Below are 20,951 nucleotides of genomic sequence, written 5' to 3'. Positions count from 1 at the left end.
TTGAGGCTGTGTGAGTTACTAGCAGGGGGCCTCACATCGCATCACATCATATTATCAAGGGGGACATTGAAGGTTTCGCAAGCTCTCGTGTTTATCATTAAGCAGCCGTAGTGCCCACTAATGGCTGTAAAGACAAACAGACAGCGATGTACCAAAAATGTGTGGCATATCTCATCCATCAGAGAGGCTGAAGCTGATGACTATCGGTCGAGAAAAACCATCCATTGGCCTGGCCATTTCCTATCAGGAAGAGAAACATACATTAACACCCAAAGGAGCTGGGGAAGAACTTCATCCATTTCCTGATGAAACAAAATAGGACATGACAGGGTGTTGATGTAGCTTTTCATCTGGCACTCCTTCAAAGTGGAGTCTTGTGTCTGGGGAACAAATGTACAACGGAGCGCCGGGCAAGAGGAAAAGGTGAGGCTTCTCCCTCTACACGAACGAGGATTCCAGAGACATCTTGAAAGCATCCCAGCATTGTCCTACGCGTTTTGTATTTTGGACACAAAAACAGAACGTCTGAAATGTCTGCTTTGAACTTCTACACTCACTGGCCTCTTCAATGGGGACATCTGAACAATCTAATGAGACACTGTTAGAGAGGTATTCTGATATAACAATAGTGTATGTATATTATTGTGCTTGTAGTTTGCAGTGCATTGTGTCATATTGAGAGCTCGTTTCAAAGTGGTGTCTTGAAGTTTAAGTTGCTCTCGTAATTCAAAACGCTGTTAAAACGTCTTTACCCACTGAGATGAATGAAAATGACATTAATCCATTCCAGCCTCCCATGAAACCCCAACAAAAATATTGTAATGTGTAACAAGAAAACCAGCACACAATAATATCGAACTCCAAAAAGCATACATTACTGTCATAATTAAATAGAATGTTAAGCATTCAACAGTTTGACCACATTTTGCTTCAATTCAAATTGTGCTGCTCTATAGAAAAGCTTTAGATAAGTTTGGTTTAATACACATGTAATTCCCCATATTGACACATTACACCATCTGTGCTATAACTATAGTTTAGATTTACGAAGCATTTCAATGATGTCAGGCTCACATTGAAGCGGTGGATCGGATTTGTTTGTTTACACTGCATTCACATCTAAAATTCATCACCACCCTGACCTCTCTCCTTACATGCCTGCATGTGTATCATCTGCCTCTCTGTGTGGTGTGGTGTGCAACACAAATACTGAATACAGAAGTGGGTGAGTAGAATTTAGCCTTGAGAGATGAAAACGAGAAGAATAAATTCAATAAGAATTTAAATAATACAGAAGATTTTTATTGGGCTACTTGGGGGGTCATAATGAGGAACTTTAACCTGCAGGGTAATTACAGTCTTTGAGTGCTCATTGTTTTGTGCAAGTGTACCTAATGCTGTGGTCAGTGAGTGTACACTTTAGCTGGGATTGCAGTTAAATTAATACACAATCATTTACTTGCATTCGCTAGCTTATACAACAATACTTTCAAAAAACAATCACAATATGTGTACTTGATGTCAGCAGTTGATGGGTGGATTGCATTCCCAATTTCAAACTTACTGTGAGAGAAGACGTAAGCTAGAAACTGTCAAGAAATGAAATTGAAAAATTAGCATGTGCTAGCAAGATAGCACATAAGCTCCCGCCTCTGGTGATAGCGTCTCCAAGAATAACATGGCTGACATCATCAGCGTAAGATTAAACGTGTCCATGTGCATCACACACACTTGCTTAGGACTGGGACTACTTTCCTCGTCTGAATGACATGCACTTTCTTTGCTTCTTTAGATACCCTTGAAATGTCAGAAGACCACACGTTTATCTTTGTGTGAGTGAAATCTGGCAACATTTACTTCACGCACATTATAATCATGTCTAGTGTGCATGATGAATTTTAAATAAATATATTTCACGTGGTTCGTTCGCGTATACATGGAATGCTTTTCAAATCTTGCTCCTTCAGCATATTGCTCAGCTTTTCACAGTCAGGAAGGTCATTTTGTATATTTCATATGCTGTGTATGCACGTAATAAAGTCACATCATTGTGTCGCGCTGGGTGACGGAAAGCTGAATTGTTCATTTTGCAGGCCAAACCCGCCTGCTGGGATTCATGTTTGTTTGTGTGCATGTATCTGAGTGTGACTGCGTGTTTCAGTTAGTCCGTGCGCTTGAATGAGCTTCTGTCCAGATTTCTTACAGTCCTCTGCTGTTCTGCGAGACTAAATTCCTCCTGCGTGAATATATTTCTAATTCACTTTGATTTAATAAACTTTGTTCACATTATTAGATTTCCACTGCAGCCTTCCTGTGGAACATCCACCAAAATTAGCAGCCATCACTATACTCTCTGATTGTTTGCTCTTTGTCCACAATTACTTTGTTGATGATTCCCAACTTGCATCGCTTCTCATTTTTATCTAACAGAACCTCGTGTGAACCGTAGCGCTCAAAAGCTGAGGTGAGGCCATGCGCTAACACCTCCCGTGATACGCCCGTGGAGTTTCTGTTGACAACTCGCTGTCATTTCTTGGTTGGGAACATCTGGCGGCAGCGGACCACCTCTGTTCTCCGGAGGACATGGCAAGGACGCATCTCCGAGGTTGTGTCAGTCAGTCAGTCAGTACTGGCTGTCCTTGGTGGTGGAAGTGTGTGTGGCGGTGGAGTCGTCAGGAAGCGAGCCCCGGCGTCCGGGTCGCGACCCACAGTGCAGTAGATGTTGCAGCTCTCTGGACACGCTGCTGGAGAAGGCCGTGTAGATCCACGGGTTGGTGCACGAGTTGAGACTGGCCAGCAGCATGAGGATAGTGAAGGCCACTCCTGCAAATGGCATCAAGTCAATGCGGTGACATCACATTGTTCAAGTATTCTATTAAAAACAGACTAGGGGTTGCATGACTACTGGCATTTTTTTTTTTTTTTTTTTTTTGTAGTAGCCACAAATGTGCAAAAGTCAAGTTGAAGTCGAGTAGTCAATGACAAATTGACAATATTGATATTTGTACAGTAAAATACAGTGGTCCCAATAGTTTTTTGTTTTGTTTTTTGTACCATGATTCGTTAGACATATTTTGAGGGACTGGCATAGAAACAAAAAAAAAACACAAAAAAAACAAATGATTAGAAATACAACTCACCGTTACCCTGAATGTAGTTGTGTCTTGTGATATGTATACTGGTGCATTTTTCATTAGCCTACAGTTGTTCCTCATCAGTCCCATGGTCTTGAATATATATATTATGAATATTTATTTAATATAAGACTTGCAATGATCGTAATTTTGGTAACAGCAGACAAATAATGTGTCACCATGTTGGCCGACATTTCACATCAGCCCTGTGTGTTTGTGTGTGTTACATTAAGTAGGATTATATATTAGTATGTTTAAGGTAAAGGTCAATTTTAAAGTAAAGGTGAGGCGTGCATGTGAGCACAATGTCCTCATTGTGCCTGCCTATAATTTTGACTGTGCAGGCTGGTGGCGCGGATCATTATTGATGAAATGTCTATACTGGTCACGTTGCACAATCAGCGGGGATTACAAACAGGTTATTTACTACTATCTAGTGCTTGCCTTTAGGTTCTGATCAGGGAACACAGTTCACACTATTGAGCATGATACAAACTCCCCTTTCTTTTGATTTGAAACAGGTATTCTTACAATCCAAATATTAAAAACAAACAAAAACATCGAAACCAGTGATACCCGACCTCTTTAGTTTGCTGTGAGAGATTCATCAGTTATGGCGCCCGAAAAATCCAGTTTCACTTAAATAGTCACAAAAGTATTTGTTTTCTACAAACAATGTACTTTTGTTCATCTGTCTGGCCACGTAGAGGAACAGGCAGAACAACACCAAAATGCATTTTTGTTAAAAGCTGGGAAATATGTCAAGTGTCACAAAAACCGTCCCGAGTAGGACACTACAATACTGCGAATCATTGAAACTAGTTGTTTGGAGCCGCTAGCTACAAAAAATGGAGTTTGTTGGAGGGCAAAGTGAAAGTGGAAGACTGGTATGTTGTTTTTGATTGAAACAGAACGTTTTTCACTACTTTCATGGTGTACATTAAATCGTTTGTGTCCGGATATACTCGTCTTGCTGTATATCGAAGTCTTGAAGCTATCGTAGCTTACTAGCTGCTAACAAACAGACCACACGTTTACTACACATTCCTCAGCAGAAATGAAGCCCGAGAAAGTGCTAATTGTGATGATAATAATAATTGTGAGAAAAACTACCTGATATAAAATGGTCTGAGCATATCGTCGTACTTTTTGTGGGTGCAAAGCAGTTGCGTCGGAGTTTCGTGCTAGCCACGGTGCTAGTTTTCACTCCTCACTGTCGTCCTGGTTTAGAATCGCTGCCGGCAGTCGAAAGAATGATCTCATCTCTCTTTGAGCCATTAGAGCATCTGTCGGCCGCACACAAGTTCACCATAGCGTTGGTCGCTCATTTATCAACTGTTTGACCTATTTTCTAGGTCACATTGATTGTTTTCTAATTCACTCAAATTGACGCTCTGCGCTCCACCGCAATGGGCGCATTTAAACATACGTCACACTAGAAGGGGTCTATATGGCGGACGAGGAGCCAAAATGTCGGACCGGGCGTAACCGTTGTAGAGTCGAAACGCCTTAGGTAGAGTGCGCCTTAACTCGAGGACTCCCTGTATCTCTTACTCTTTGTGAATGTGTATGTTGCTGACCTTGATTGGGAGGGTTGGGGTCCCAGGCAGCCCACAGCTGGACGATGAAGAAAGGGGACCAGCAGACGGTGTAGACCAGCACAATGACTAGCGTCATTCGAACTGTTTTGGACATAGCTTTGGTGATGCTTGGTGGCGGCACAGCTGCGGGGTGAGGTGGGGCGTAATCGAGGGAGGAGCGAGGTGAGCCCGAGGCCACCTCGTAGGATGTGCAGGACTCCTGACCGTCGGGACTGTTCAGTTGCTGCTGGTCCGTCGGCGGTATGGTTGTTGTTGTGGTGTCTCCCACTTGGCTTTTACTGTAAGTGTTTTTGTGAGTTTTGTTCGTCATGGGCTTCAAGTGCAGCCCCGTCCGACCCCCACCTCCGGACCCCCGCCGACTCCTTTCCCAGGATCGCTCCTCTTCCTTCTTGAAGCCGTGGAATCGGAAGAAGATTTCGTTCCTCTTCAGCTCTACCATCACCATCCTCTCCGACTTCAAGTAGATGTTATTGTGGATCTCCCGGAAGATTCTTATCTGGAAGATGGACATAGTTTTTTTTTTTTTTTTTTTTTTTTTTAAGCACAATTGAAATGACATTACCACGATGTTCGCTCATGCAAAAGGACTCTGGATTCAATTTTGTGCTTGGCACATGCCAGATTCAGCTGGAAGTTATCGAGTTAGCATTTCTGGTTGAAGGACTTCAGAAAATTGCAACAAAAGGAGGAGTGTGTGTTGGCCTTTACCATCAGCTGTAAACCAACCACAGACATTTTCATGTGGCATGATTCAATTCTGTTACTCTCTCATTTGCCTTCAGATTAAAATCAATAAACATGTATAAGCACAGAATGATTTCTCGGTACTCATACATGCTTTTGGACATCTGCTGCTCAGAAACACTGTACAGTAAAGTATCAAGATGGCTGCAAGGTGATTTGACGCACAAAACGCTCATTAACTGTCACGTGTTATTAACTTGAGAATAACTTTACAAACATTTTCTTTGATTCTCATCTTCTATTGCTAGGTGCTGGTGGATTACTTTTGAAATTTGTTACTTTTGAGGATTTTTTTTATTTTTTTAAGACACATGTTGATACAATGGCGCAGCTCCCAGAGAAATTACTCTGAGCTGTTTGGGCTGCCATCCAAAGCATTCAGCTTCATATCATTGAGAAGATTGATCCCATACAGACCACTTGGATTACTCTACAGACCTCTTTAAACAATATGAGTAAACACGTCACAGAGCTGGAGAAACGAGTCAGCTCAAATGAAGATATTGTAGATTATAAGATCCGACTTTTGCAATTTGAGGAACTAAACAACTCAGGCCTTATACACATGTAAGGATTTTGTAAATCTTAAGAGACTGCGTGTCTTAGTCTGTTTCACTGATAAGGTGGAGTTTTTCTTTTCTTTTCTTTTATATGGGTGGATTTAGGTGCTTCTCTGGTTTTGACAAATTAAGTTTGGGCTACTGAATAACTGTCTCAGTCTACATACTGGTCTTTGTGGGCAAAATTGCTTAAAAGTGAAACCAGTTTGACCTGACAGATGGTAATGATGAGGGCGGGCAGTAGAAAGACAGCCACCGTCATCCACGTGATGTAGGCCTTGAGCCCCCACACCTCAGCAAAGTGACCCCAGCACTCAAACTCCCCGGGACTCACTTCTGAGCGCGAGAAGATGAACACCTGACAGAATGACAAGAAAGACTGCGATGGTCATCAAACTGACATGAATGTTACTTCGGCAATGACCTCATGGTACTAAAAATAGATTGAGTTCTCCGGTGCATGTAGTCACCAGTCTGGCCTCTCAATTCCGATCTGACCGTACGTCTATGCCAGAGAGGTCAGCTTACGAGCTCTTACCTGTGGTAGGCTGAGGACAAACGCCAAGCCCCAAGCCACCATGACTGGGGTGTTCCAGCGGGAGACTGCCCCGCTACGGTAAGCCTGCAACGGGCAGCAGATGGCGTGGTGCCGGTCCACCGTCATGGCAACTATCATGTAGGAGGAAGCAAACATTCCCACAATCTGCAAGTACTTGATGGAGCGGCACAGGAAATCAGGTCCCTGGAACTTATCTGTGATGTCCCAAATGAGCTGCGGAAGAACCTGCATACACACAAAAAGAACACATACAGATGGACACTTTCCAGTTCATCACTCCAATGTTAATCATGTCTGTCCTCACTTGTTGAACTTTTCACAACTCTGAAGTGTTCAGACAAGTTATTTAGAATTGCAATTTGGGAAAACACCCGTAGGCCCCAGAGCCTTGATCACTAATTTGTGAGAAATGACTCTTGAATCTGGTGGTGAGTCATATCTTTGACTTATTGTTGTTGATGTTATTTTAGCTGCAAGAAACCCCTGAACAGTGAGCCAGACAGATGCGGGATCATAAAAGTTATTTGCAGATGTTAGTCCACCCTGGGGTGCCATTGCTTTAAGTATTATTATAACATACGGGTTGAGATACACCTATTGTCTGCTGAGTGGCAAAGGCACACAGAATGTGATATTCTGGCTTGTTGAGTAACACAATAATGATTTTATAATGGAATGGAATCAAATCAAATTTGTTGTTGCATATGCGTGAGTATGGAGCAACAAAATTCTGCTTATCAGTTGTAACCCGTTCAAGAGACATAAAAAAGAACTAATGACAATTAGAGGCTGATAGAATGGAGAAGCCTGACGGGTCACCCCGTTTTTCTTAGAGGAAAAGGAAAGCAAAATGGAAGGAACAGGGGGGGAAAAAAACAACAATTCCCAAGCTTTGCTCCCATAATGGAGGGGCACAGTATGGGATTGGAAAAAAAACCTGTTTACAGCCACATGAATACGAGACATAAACAACACGACTGAAATACTTGCACATGTGGAAGAGGAATGGTATCGGGCGGGGGCAGACGTAACAGCTCAGACACATTGTAGTGAGCCGCATCCACGGCACACCTGGACTATCACTATCAGGGTTATCTACCTGAGCAGGAAGCTGATGAAAATGCGTGCGTTGATGATAGGGTTGTGTATATTTTTTTTTTAATTTTATTTATTTATTTATTTTTATGATATATGTGCCTACTGGGCACTCAAGAACACCGTGCTATCTGCTAAGCATAAATACGGTAAGTCAACAACAACCACAACAGAATGTAAAAATTGATTGAACATTAACTACGACAACAATAATGTGCATTTCTTCTCATTTTAGTCTCTTTCTGAGTTTTAGAAGACAAGCTCCCATATTTATCAGTTTCTCAAATGGGCGAAAATGACATCAGACCTTTAGGGACGATGAAGCAACAGACTTCCCTGCTGCCGCAGGGCTCAATTAAACTCGGTCAGCAGTGTCTCTCACGATTCAGTCTCGATTCAAACCGGGTCTCTTAAAAAAAAAAATGTAACGGTAGGAACTGCAACTCTGTCAGGCCACTAGCCACTAATGCAAGCAATATATAGCATAAGATAAATTACCGACTTGAACGATGCGAGAACGGCCAAGTCACGAGTCAGCTGCGATTCCACCTGATAGCGAAGATGTGTTTCTTGTCAATGAATATTTATAAATAAAATGGGCAGAGAATATATAAATAAAGTTTTGACATCTTCGTTTAGTTTCTCTTTGCAATCTATGGATTAAAAATGGGATGACTTCATAGTGTGAGTCAAAGCAGGTGAGCGAATATTTGTACTACTGCTGCATTCGAGGATGGTCAGAAGTCGGACTTTTACGAGTCGGACTTTTACGAGTTCAAACCGGGAAGTGTGTACGAAAACGTCCCCTTGAACTCGGAAATTACACCTGCGAAGTCAGAAAAAAAAAAGGACCCCAACTTCACCGACAGACTACAAGTGACGTCACTCTACAATGGCCACCACAGACAGTGAATTGTAAAACACAATTTACTCGAATATAAAACTAGATAGCTTTGTTCATTCATAAATATTCAACATAACGTCACGTAGCGCAACGTACGTGACAGTATGCCGCTATCTCCCTGCATAAAATTATACGGTGAGCTACTGAATTGTATGAAATGCTTATGAAATCCGATAAAAAGAATAAATGAAACAAAATTGTGAGAAGGTAGGTTTGCTGGAGGTCAAAATTAGTTTTAAGACCCCCCCCCCCCCCCCAAAAAATAAAATAAAATAAAATAAAAAATAAAAATAAAAAATATACCACTATCCACCATTTGGCCTCGAACACTTTCAAGTCGGAACTGATAAAAACCAACTTGGATATATCCAACTTCCGACCAACCTCGAATGCAGCATACCTCCAGATAAATCCTGGAGAAATTTGCAACTTGGTGACAATATGCAAAATATACAAAAGCACGTGTGGATTTATCCGCAGTCTCTTCTGGCTGGACAATGTTCGTGATTGCCCATTTCTGCCTAGTTTAGCTACATCGCTCAGTGTAACAAAAGTTTTATTGGTTTAGTAACTGATACTGTTTAATATTTATACTACTGACTAGTCAACATTTTTAGAATATGACAGATTGATGGAGAATGTAATGTCTAGTAACCCAAAAATACATGTGTTTATATTATTTTTACTATACAAGCCTTGCAAATTCTTGTGAGAACAGTCACCCCTTGGGAATTCATTAACTGTCAACAGGAAGTGTCACACCAGATTGCTAGTATGTATCATAGTACATATAGGTCAGAGGCTAAGTACTGATCAAGAAGTCATGAAGTCACCTGAAAGAAGGCCACCACCAGGTCAGCCACACATAAGTTGACCATGAAAACGTGCATGGGCGCATTGTGTTTCCTCCTCCTGAGTAGCACCCACAGCACAAAGCTGTTTCCCAGGGTGGTAAGAGCCAGAACCACCCCGAGCACGGCGATCTCGGCCTGGGCAAGGCCCTGGTCCCTCACCCTGGGATGGGGCAACGGGTAAGGGGTAGCGTTTGACCCATTCTCCGGAAATATCCCGAAGAAGGATCCTGTGCTGTGGGAGCCGTTGAGTGTGTTGAGATCAAATAAAGAGGAGGAAGAGCGGTTGTTCCTTCCCGTCACGACCAGAGAGGAGAGGGTTAAAGCATCCCAGTCCGTTTCCACGCTGACACTTTCCATTCCTGCAAGACAAACAATGTGGTCATGTGATGAGGGTACTGAAATTTGATGTTGTGTACCACGTATGAGACGTGATGAAAATGTTGCTGGGTGTGGTTTTCTATAGCCTGATTAGCGTCTTGTATGCCTTTTCCCAAAGGTCTGACCTTTGCCCTGCAATCCATAGACAAGCACCTGAGACTTACACAGCATCACAACCAATTCACACTGACTGCGGAAAGGACGCGGTGCATTTTCCATACGGCTTCCGCACGCACTGCAATTCACACCGCGTGCGTTGCATGTCCGTAAATCTGCACCCGCAAGACCACAAGATCATTGGGGTTCACGCTGGAGAGTTGAGGTCACGCGATAACAACCGGGTATATGGAGACCTATTTTGTAAACAATAATCACGCTTGCCTGTTGTCACATCAATATGCTTTTTGGACTTTATTTCTGGGATTTCTACCATGGCTCTTCTACCACGGGTAAGTCCTTTTTGTGTTTAAATAGTGTTATTTTGTCACGTTTAATTTATTCAGAGCTCATTTTTTGTCTTAAATGTCCGACTCATGTCATGCTATGTAGCTAGCTAGCTTCTCTCCCTCAAAAAACCCCCCAAAAAACGAGTTCGCAAACGGTTTTATTTTGAAATATACCGGATTTACCTTGATGCGAGACGCCGGACTTCCTGTCCGGCTCGTGTAATTTCTTCAGCTTCATGAAAATCCGCATGCGACATCCGGAAAGAAATAGAACGCTTGCGGAAACCTTCCGCATCCATTCTGCACCGCAGACGCACCGCACCGCAGCTGGTGTGAATTGACACGTAGACTTGAATGCGTTCTATCCGCGTCAGTATGACCGCCGGACGGAAAACGCACCACGTCCGTTCCGCAGCCAGTGTGAATTGGGCGTCAGAGATATTGGCATTGATTGTGTTTGCTACAAGCAGTTTGGACTTGACCAAATTTGTCAGACAGATGCAAACGTGAGACCAATCGTGCTCTCATGTGACTATTCTTGAGTTTTTAATTAGTCCGGGGTCATATGTGCCTGTGAGTGTGTGTGTGTTTGTCCACCTCTCAGATTCTTATGTTCAGTTTGACGCAAGTCCAGCAACGTTTATTTTCCCTTTCATATTTTCTCAAGGTTGATAGACAGATTTCCCCTCTATCCCTCCAGTTTTATCCCTTCACCTCCACTCTACATAATCATCCCATGCTTACCCCAGTGCATTCCTGCTTTCCCTTGTTTTTCTTCCCTGCCTCTCTTCCTCTCATACATCTGATTCTTTTCTCTGTGTCACTGTTGAGTGCAATAAATGTCATGTTTATTTTTCTTTGCTTATAAATAAATTGCTTGAACATCGCAAGAGAGGAACGACACGGCAAGCTGAGGAACAGAGAGTTCGTGGGAGGCTAGGTGCAATGTTGATCAAATAAACGTGGACATATAAGAAAGTCCGAGAAAACATGGTGTAAAGAAATGTAAAGAAAAAAAATAGCACAGATAAGGTAAAGAGAGATGATGATAAGAAAGTAGTGGGTGGCTAAATATGGCTCTTAAGAGAGCTTGGTTGCTTTTAATGCAGTGGATTTAAGAGCGTGATACTTGACTCCCTGGGGCTGCCAGCAATCAAGTGGATGATTCGTCCGTCTGTTAAGTGTTGTTAATGCTTTTATTTTGGTAGCTTCTACTTCCTGGCTTGCTGCAATCACTCAATCAATATTTTATTTATATAGTACCTTTCATACTAAAGCCAGCAATAATGTGGATGATTCTTCCGTCTGTTAAGTGTTGTTAATGCTTTTATTTTGGTATCTTTCTACTTCCTGGTTTGCTTCAATCACTCAATCAATATTTTCTTTATATAGTACCTTTCATACTAAAACAAACAGCAGCACAAAGTGTTTCAGAGAACAGATAACAAAGTGGTTCAGTTGCCTTTGCCGTCCTGCTATTTGTGAACAAAGGACTTTGATTTGTATCTTGTGTTACCAGGGTAGTGTATTTGAGTCCATCTGTTTGTGATGTCTGTCAAGAAGCACCAAAATGTCGACTGATATACTAGCGTCTCATAATAGACCCTCGCTGCCATGTTGAACATTACATTAGTGGTTGATTACGTTTCACCCTTGTGTGGCCGTTGCTTTGTCAAAATATTAGCAGTGGACATGTATTAATACTCTCTTGAAGGGGACGTAAACATAAACATGTACTATGCAAGATGTGCCTCCGGGATTCTGATTAATATTCTGTTTGTGAAATAAGATTTACATAGTTTTGTTCAAAGACTCAATGGGGGAGGAACTAGCGCAGTGAGCCTATGTTCAGATCTTCAGATCAGTTTTAACACTGCAAACTTGAATATTGTTTTGTTGCTGATATTACATTGGATACATTTTTGCTAAATATTAGGAATTAATGTTACACGTTTTGATGATAGTTTTTCATTTTCCAATCAGAATCAGAATGGTTTTGAAAGTTTCCAAAATTGAAATTAGAAATACCACTGTATCCATTTTATGTTTTCAACATGTTTTGCATTAAATGAGTGTTTGGATGTGCTTTCCTTGTCATGATATGTGTTTTGTTTACTTTGTTTTGATGAGATTTAGTCGAGTTTTGTCATGTCGTGACTGCTTTCATGTAATTTCAACTCATTAAGTTTCTACCTGTCCTCATCAGCTCTGGTCCTTCTCTCTCTCTCTCTCTCTCTCTCTCTCTCTCTCTCTCTCTCTCTCTCTCTCTCTCTCTCTCTCTCTCTCTCTCTCTCTCTCTCTCTCTCTCTCTCTCTCTCTCTCTCTCTCTCTCTCTCTCATCATTGCTGGTATTACGTTCCCTGACTTCTGTCAATCTGTTGCAGCTCAGCAGCTCATTGTTTGTGATTATGTGTTGCTGTTGTTAGTTACGTCCAAGTTTATTCCCTTTGTTACTTTGTACCTTGCTTTTCTCTGACTTTGTTAATTGAGTATTTGTTTTTCAGTGAGCCCTTTTTAAAAAATAAAGAAAAAAATAAATCCCTTTTTTGAGTGTACTCCTGCTCCCCTGCCTTGTCTGCTCCTTCCTGCACTTAAATCCACCTTTTGCCTCCACAACACCTCGAATACCCAGCGGTGTCTCTGCTTGGCTAAAAATAGGGAGGTAAAAGTGCTCTAATAGTAGTGGCAGGTTCTCACTACTCCACCGGGAACCCACTGGCCAATTAGCTGCTAATAGTGCCGCATGACATATTGTCAAGTGTCGCATGCTGGCTTTGACGGTGGAATGCGTGAGAAGCCATGCCAGATGGACCTCACTGACCCACGTCAAGGCGGAACCATGCGTGAGATGTGGAGAATGGGACTCTTCTCTTGTCAAACATTCCTCAACATCTCCAGTGAAACCTGTCCTTGGATATTAAATGGTCTTATTACCTGTTACTATATTTTGTCTTGGTGGCACACCAAGGCAGCATCCGGTTAAGGTGGCCTTTTGTGACTCGTTGACTGCATATAGATACGGCATGACGTGAATGACTATTCCTTTTTTTTATTTTCATTTTTTTTAATTAAGGTTTAATGGTACAAGGAGGTCTTAATTTCATCAAGGTAACTCCAGGCCTCTCTTTGTTTGAACCTTGCAGGCTTGCTCCCCTCACTGTAATTACACCATAGAGGATTCTTTGTGCCTACTATATCATCTTATTATCTATGTACTATATAAACATGTGATTGACTTTTAATGCTTTTTTTTTCTCCTGGAAACACAAGGTATCATTACTAAGCAAAAACAGTAAACCCCTCTTCAAACCCTCTTAAATTTGATGAAGTGAGACATGTCATATTTTTTAACTGTCACACAAAATAAGTGTGACATTAAATCAACCACTTACGTCATGAAACATGAAAAACCAACACATAAATCACACTACCTTTGGATCACAAGTGACAGACATGTGGTAGCTAGCCAGTCGGTGCTAACGTAACACTCTACAATACATCACTCAGTGCTCCTTTTTTGTCAAATATCCCAAAGAGATGGACTGAAATGCAGGACACCTGTCACAGAAGATTAACTCAAACCTGGCGAGAACAAAACTATGAAGTAGAGACTAAACTGTGTACAATAAATTCAATCAAAATTCATTTTAGAAACATAACAATGTCACATTATACTTCCCACAAAAAAATGTAAATCAGATTGTTTTCAAATGGGCCCCAAACTCGACTGCAGCAGATCCCCGCGTTAAAACTGGAAAAATACAAATAACAAAACACAACAGAAGCAAATGTGGTTCAATAAATTAATTTTCCTGTAGCCTACTTTCTTTCCTATCTGTCCTTCTGATTCAATAAAAAAAAAGAACATCTATTCTCTGTAAGCAGTCTGTCCTTTGTGTCTTGGTTGATTTTGTTCCTTAAATCTATTTAATTCTCTTTTATTCTCCTGGGACAGCACTTTATTCAGCATTTGTTGTTTTTAAAGCGCTTTGGAAGTAAATTTAATTGATTGGATGGACTGCAGACATCACTCTTGCTTGTCGCCGTACTCTGCATACTCTCTATACTCGGAGGCTTTTACTCAGATTAATGAAAGAGTCTGCTTATTCGCCGTGTATCTCTCTAGAGGCAAACTGATGCACGACCATCAATTTCTATGTCATCCTCTCAATGTGCAGCATATTCGGTTTTGGTAGCGATGCCTCAGGCATGACTGAAACAGGTAGTTAAGCTGCGCAAGAAAATATGATAAGTCTAAAGAATCTTTCAACGTATCAGTCCGACTTGCATGTTGTTTCACACGTTTGGGTCAAAAATCGTAAAAAAAAAGACGTCGTCGACAAACTATGCAGGTGCCTACTATGATAAAACTATAGTATGTCCCCAAAAAAATTCTACAGTAAATAAGGTTTTCCAAAATGTCAATATAATTGAAATGTTAGTTTCACTTCTTTTTGTTTTAATTTAAAACAAAAAGTGAGTTTCCCGGTATCAACAGCGTCTCTCTCTCTCTCTCACTCTCTCTCTCTTTATATATATATATACATATATATATATATATATATATATATATATATATATATATATATATATATGTATGTACAGATAATCGGTCTGTTCGTACTTATTACTATTTTAAACCTTTGTGGATGATGACAAGGTGTAAAAACAAGACGACACATATAGTCAAGTCACACCTTCCATCTTTGATTGGTTGTTTTGCCTCTGTGAAAGAGGCACTCTTTCACAGATATATATATATATATATATATATATAGATATATATATATATATTTTTTTTTTTTTTTTATCAAGTATTACTGTCCAGTGTTTTTGAATTTTCATTTTAGTTTTTTTTTTTTTTTTTAATTTGGTTAGTTTTAATTTTTTAACGTGTATTACTTGTGCACAATATTTAATAAACCATGGTAAAATGAAAAAAAGTAACACATCTCTTACCTTGCATTGCATTTCGGCTGAGTTAATGAAAAAAGAGGCGAGCTGAGCCATTGGAGCTAAAAGTCAAGCAGGAAAATTTGTCGCCTAAAAGTGACATCATCAGGAGGCTGCTTCTAGATGACATCACTTCTGTGTGACACACTTTTAAACATCTATATTCCAGTTAATATCAAAATAAATATACTTGAAAGAACATTTAAAATCATCCCCAAAGGCTCATGTATTAAAATATTTACCAAAGACTAAAACAAAGCACATTTTTGCTATACTGTAATTAGTTTTAATTAGTTTTGTAGTTTGTCAGTTTTTATTTTTTTGAAAGCATTTTTGTTTTTTGTTTGAAAATTGTTGTACATTATTTCGATGTACAATGTGGTGAGCGTTACGTTACTGTTGTCAGCATGGTACGTGACTTTATTTACATACTGATCAATACAACAAAGGGCCGCCTGAGTCACCAGTACATTATAAAGCCTGCGTGACCTAGCTTTCTTCTTCAAGCGCGACGTGTGACTAAATTGGATCCTCATGCAGCACAAACACATTCCAGTATGTGAATGAGGCGCTTCAATGCCAGGTGGACGTTCTACAAATGAATGCGAATAAGCGGCGATTGTCGCCTGATTTATTCATCAGACTCAGCACCACGGTGACAATAAAAGTAAACAATTTGTTCTTTCGCTGTCACACCAAAACAGCTCATTAAATGTTAATGGTGTGGAACCACACCTCATTAGTCACCCACATTGACACCTGCCACCTGCACTTTGTGTCAGTCGCAAACAGTTGGCGTATTTCCACAATACTGCTCAGCAATAGGGCAGTGTTGAAGAAGTTTGCTTTGTTTGGTGGTGTGGGGTTGGGGGGGGGGGCGGTGTAATGTATCATTAACCAGCAACACGTGCTTCGAACTCACTAGAGGAGGGGTGAGGCGATATGGTGCACACATGATGAAGTGACCATCCCAAAATAAAAGTCAGCCACTCAAAGAGGATTTTTCCTACCAAGGAAGTCCTTTTGTGCTTCTTTGAATTGTACCAAAAATATGAAATGATGAATGGAACAATCCCTCTGGGGCTTCAGTTGATAAAAAAAAACAACAACAACAACAACAAAATTTCTTGGACTGTGTCATTAAAAATTGTGCCAAACATTTATGTGTTGTTTTAGCAGACACATTGATGAGCTTGCGGGATTAATTGCCATTATACCATCTGGAAAGTGCTGCAAGCACACGTGCAGCCTAAAAATACACTTTTAGGCTTCAGTGTAAAAGACACCACGCTTCCACATAACACAGTAATCATGCAAAATGAGGGAAAAAAACACATTATTTGAAAGTGATAAGTATGATTGGGTGCTCGACTAGGGCTGTGTTCACGCTAGTTATGTTTGGATCAGTTAAAATGTCCTCTGGTGTGATTTTATACCCCGTCTTTGGTACAATCGTGAAATGCAATCATCCGAACCCCGGTGCGGTTTTGTTACTTGACTGAAGTTGCAGATTAGTGTTTAAATGACACAGACACATGTCAGCAAGTTGTCTGTGAAGCTTTTCATGACATTTCAACTACAGTAAAATATGAAATAAACTCATTCAACTCATCAGAATTCAAGCATTTTATTTTTATTTTTTTGCAAATTTGTGTTTTCCTTTCACTGAATGTCACAAACATGCAAAGTAGTGGGCCGACACTGGAAAGAAAAACAATAATTATGCTAACAAAATAATGCCGTCATTTGAATATATTGAAGTTTGTTTTTAAGTAATATTGCATAAAGGGGCTGTGTTTTCGTAGACAGTTCACATGTGTATCTCGTCTTAAAAACTGGCGCATCTTGATTTTCCGGGGCCAGCCAAGATTACCTTGTTTGGGAATTTAGCAGACTGCACGGCGCCGTTTTCTTTGACATGCACCTGACAACTAGGTGACTGAAAGTAAACTAGACTTTAGACCAAGCTCGGAGCAGGTCTAAGTTGTGGTTTTAAGCTTTGCAATTTTGGTGAATTTGATCAAGGTGAGAGAAGACAAATTCAGCACTGCTGACATGGATGCTGGATGTCATTTTATTTCATTCATAAATATGAGAACAGCGTGCATGGTCATCAATTCATTGAACGCATCATTAACTCATTCACTCCCAGCCATTTTCACTGAAGCTCTTGGCTGTTTTTTTTTTCTGGATTTTGACTGATTTTGCAAAGCTCCCAGATTATTGTGTTCTGTTGTTATAAAAACATGGAACCTACCAAAAGAAAGATTAGAGTCTCTACTTTCATCAGGGACAAAAAGTAATGATATATGTTTCCGTTTTGCAGCAATTAGCATTAGCATTAGAATATAAAGTATCAAGTTTCATCGTTATTCACGAATCTGTTTAAAACTGTGGGAGAACAGCTTGTTGCAACATGGCCCTGGTCGATGTCTTATACTCTGCTGCCACCTGCTGGACGTTTTTGTAATAACTACCATTGCTTCAACCGTTCTCTTCAGTTCAGAGGTTGCATCAAAGCCTTCTGTATGCGCAAGTATAAAAAACCCTAATACGTCTTTGGGACACTGGTAATATTTAAAATAGAACGTATGTATACGTTTTTTGTTTTTTTTGTTTTTTTTGTTAGTATCATCATCTTTATAATATTTTTAAAACAACCCCCTGGGCCTTAGCTATCACATAATTTGCTCGCAGTTCCTTATAAACATACTTTATGCACTTTGATTGTCTGCATGGACTCCAGCGAGTCAATTTTTGCTTCTGCAATCTCAAAAATTGTGTGCAGCTCTCCTGTGCTGAATTTAAAGGGAATGAAATTAAGCGCTTCCTTTTTGCCACTCCCACAACAGTGCATATGCACCTTTTTAACTGTGCCTGTACATTTTTTATTTTTTTTTATTTTTAGAATTTCTATTATTATTATTAGTCATAATCCCTGTTTATTCAATAGTAAAATTGTAATAACAAGACAGTAGTAGTACATTTCAAGAAAAAATAAGTCTTTTGAGAGAAGTTGTACATTAAGGAAAGAGAAACTGATTTTTGAAGGGAGGGAAAAGTTGTATTCTTAAGGAAAAATGTGCATTTCACAAATAATGGCACATTTATTCAAGACTGACTGCAATCGAACATCACTACATTTTCTTGAAAAAATATGCGGTGTGGTGGTCTTCGTGGGGAAATATCTTTATGAGTGTTCTGCACTCCTGTATTAATGGCTGACTTGTATTGAGCAAAAGAATCGCAAACGCAAACGAGTTGACACCGAATCAGAACTCACTTCCAACACCCGGCAAAATTTTTAACGATCAAGTCATCATTTATTGAGTCTGCTGAGAATGCACACGTTGCCTCTCACCTTGCTGTGCTCTTCCTCGTGCGGGTTTTTGCAACCGCAGCCGCGAGACAAAGCATTAGCGCTGTCACCGTTCACAGACCATTAACATTTCATGCTTCAGCAGCTCACGACGTTTTCCTGGAGCTCTTCTAATCCAGTCAAACCATTTTAAGGCACCATCTGCCGTTGAAAACATTATCACTCATCTGTGCTGCACATAGATCCCTTTTACAAAAATAAATAAATAAATAAATACATAAATACATAAATAAATAAATACAAATCTTTTTTCTTTTTCTTTTTTTTATCTATGTATGTACTATAATTAAAAAATATTTTAGGAAATTCTTTGCAGGACCGTTGTAGCATTTTGAGGGGTACTTCTAATGTTTTCCTTCAAAACAAAGTGAGTATCAAGTGAAGTTTCAAGACATGTTCTCATTCGGTGGTTTGAGTACAAGTATGTCTTCTCACTGTCTTTTCACTATTTGATATGCCATTTATTGAGGCAGATAGTCTTGAATGAAAGCTATCCTTATCAGCGCAAATATTTCACAACTTTCCCCAGTTAATCATCAATAACAAGCTAATAAACAGCGTGTCATGAATTTGCTTTAGAATTTGCATTTATTTTCGCACGTCAGGCCACACATCATTTTTTTTTTTTTTTTGCATTATTGACAACTGTGACGTGTACATGGAAATAAAGAAAATTAATGGCTGAATTATTAGTTGGATAATAAAGGTACTGTTTAAGCGGCGTGAATGTGTCTCGTGGAGACCTCGGCTGTTTGTTTGCACAAAGATGACCCACATTGATCCTCAAACAGTTGGACTGTATTCAACCACTTAGAGTAAATGGATTTTAAGAATGATGCCATATTGTAGTAAAACTCAAAGTAACACTCACGTATGATCCACTTTGGCTGTGCAACTGTGATGCCAGGTGAAAGAAATGATAGACTGGTCAATCCAGGTCAGCACAACAAAAAATCAGCTCTCTTCTCTGGCTCAGGTTGGATGCAAAATAAATGATAACAAATGTCATCACATCGTAATGTAAACGCTTTCCACCCCAAAAGTCTCTCTTGCAACATCCTTGGTCATATCGGAGTTGACAAGTGTTTGTAATCCGTCGTGGTAGTCGTGCGCGTCCCGGCAGCGGCGGCAGCTTGTGTGCCACTTCTTCATGCTCTTGCAGTGTGTTCTGCCTTCAGCTGCACCAGTACAAATGAATTTGAGCTCCTGCCTTCCCCACATCCCCCCCCCCCGTATCCCCTCCTCCTGGGTCAAGCCTGTCCTCGAGGGCTGAGGGTGGAGCACACAGGCAGTCGAGGAAGGGTGTGATTGTTTTACATACCTATAATGTGTGAGTGCGAGAGAGAGAGAGAGAGAGAGAGAGAGAGAGAGAGAGAGAGAGAGAGAGAGAGAGAGAGAGAGAGAGGTGGGCTGCTCACTCAGGTTATGAACAAATAAAGGTTCATGTTTGCAGGGGGTTGATAGTGGGAGCCCCCCTTCACTCATTCAAGCCATTTATGCCTTGTGCACACCACTTGTCGTTAGATTCTGAGCACTTCCCTCCCTGTCTTGTGCTTGTTCGCCTCCACGACCCATGCAGGAATGTCATTTGGCTCAGTCAGCAGGTTGTGACCTTAGCCTGTCCAGAGGTTAATGCGGAAAAAAAAGGCTGCCCTTCATATTCAATTCCATTTGCAGCTAGCAGTAATTTTACACCACTAGGGGGCACTTCTGCAGTCAAGTTTGACATAGAGTAATGCCTGCATATTGGCTGTTCACTTAACACATTCACTGCCAGCCCAGCAAAAAAATGCATCATTTGGCGTCTTTTTCCGTCAATGGCAGTGAAAGAGTTAACACAAATCCACCTGTTATTTATTTGTTACCATCACAAAGTAAAATAAAACTACTTTATTATACAGTACAATTTATTTCTTTAATTACAATACAATAAAAAAATAATAAAAATAAATAATAAAAATAAGGTATATTTTTGTGTAGTTTTAAGGCTTATTTAGTAGAAAATTATGTTTTATAGGGACCTGGGAACGGATTATTCTCATTTTAATGGTTTCTTATGGGAAATAAATGTTCGGAAGAAGAACTTTTCGGTTTACACACACTCTCTGCGAACCAATTAAGTTCGTAAACCGAGGTATCACCGTATTATAGCTTCGGACATCTTGGTACCAAGGAAACAATATCAAGTGATTTGAGGAGCTTCCTGTACATGAAAGTAACCCGTTGCTGCTATCTTGTGGCATCACTTGGCAATTACAAAAACTCTTTGTTCAGTTACAGGTGTATTTTTTTTTTTCTCATATTCTCAGAAGGGCTCTATCAGCAAAATCGCGGAGGGTCTACC

At 40.3% G+C, this 20,951-nt stretch overlaps 1 protein-coding gene across 1 annotated transcript; it reads right to left on the bottom strand.

Moving 5' to 3' along the window:
* Positions 1–1,280: 1,280 nt before the first annotated feature.
* avpr2aa (arginine vasopressin receptor 2a, duplicate a) lies at positions 1,281–19,870 on the bottom strand. Its single transcript, XM_077513032.1, has 6 exons — positions 19,479–19,870; positions 9,431–9,810; positions 6,578–6,823; positions 6,251–6,397; positions 4,715–5,231; positions 1,281–2,823 (listed from the first exon to the last, which is right to left on the bottom strand). Exons 2-6 carry the CDS (start codon positions 9,806–9,808, stop codon positions 2,624–2,626), a joined length of 1,488 nt encoding a protein of 495 aa, XP_077369158.1. The 5' UTR covers positions 9,809–9,810; positions 19,479–19,870; the 3' UTR covers positions 1,281–2,623.
* Positions 19,871–20,951: the final 1,081 nt, after the last annotated feature.

The sequence above is a fragment of the Festucalex cinctus genome, chromosome 2 (assembly GCF_051991245.1).
Source record: "Festucalex cinctus isolate MCC-2025b chromosome 2, RoL_Fcin_1.0, whole genome shotgun sequence".
Lineage (NCBI taxonomy): Eukaryota > Metazoa > Chordata > Actinopteri > Syngnathiformes > Syngnathidae > Festucalex > Festucalex cinctus.
This window is presented reverse-complemented; position numbering and strand designations above follow the sequence as displayed.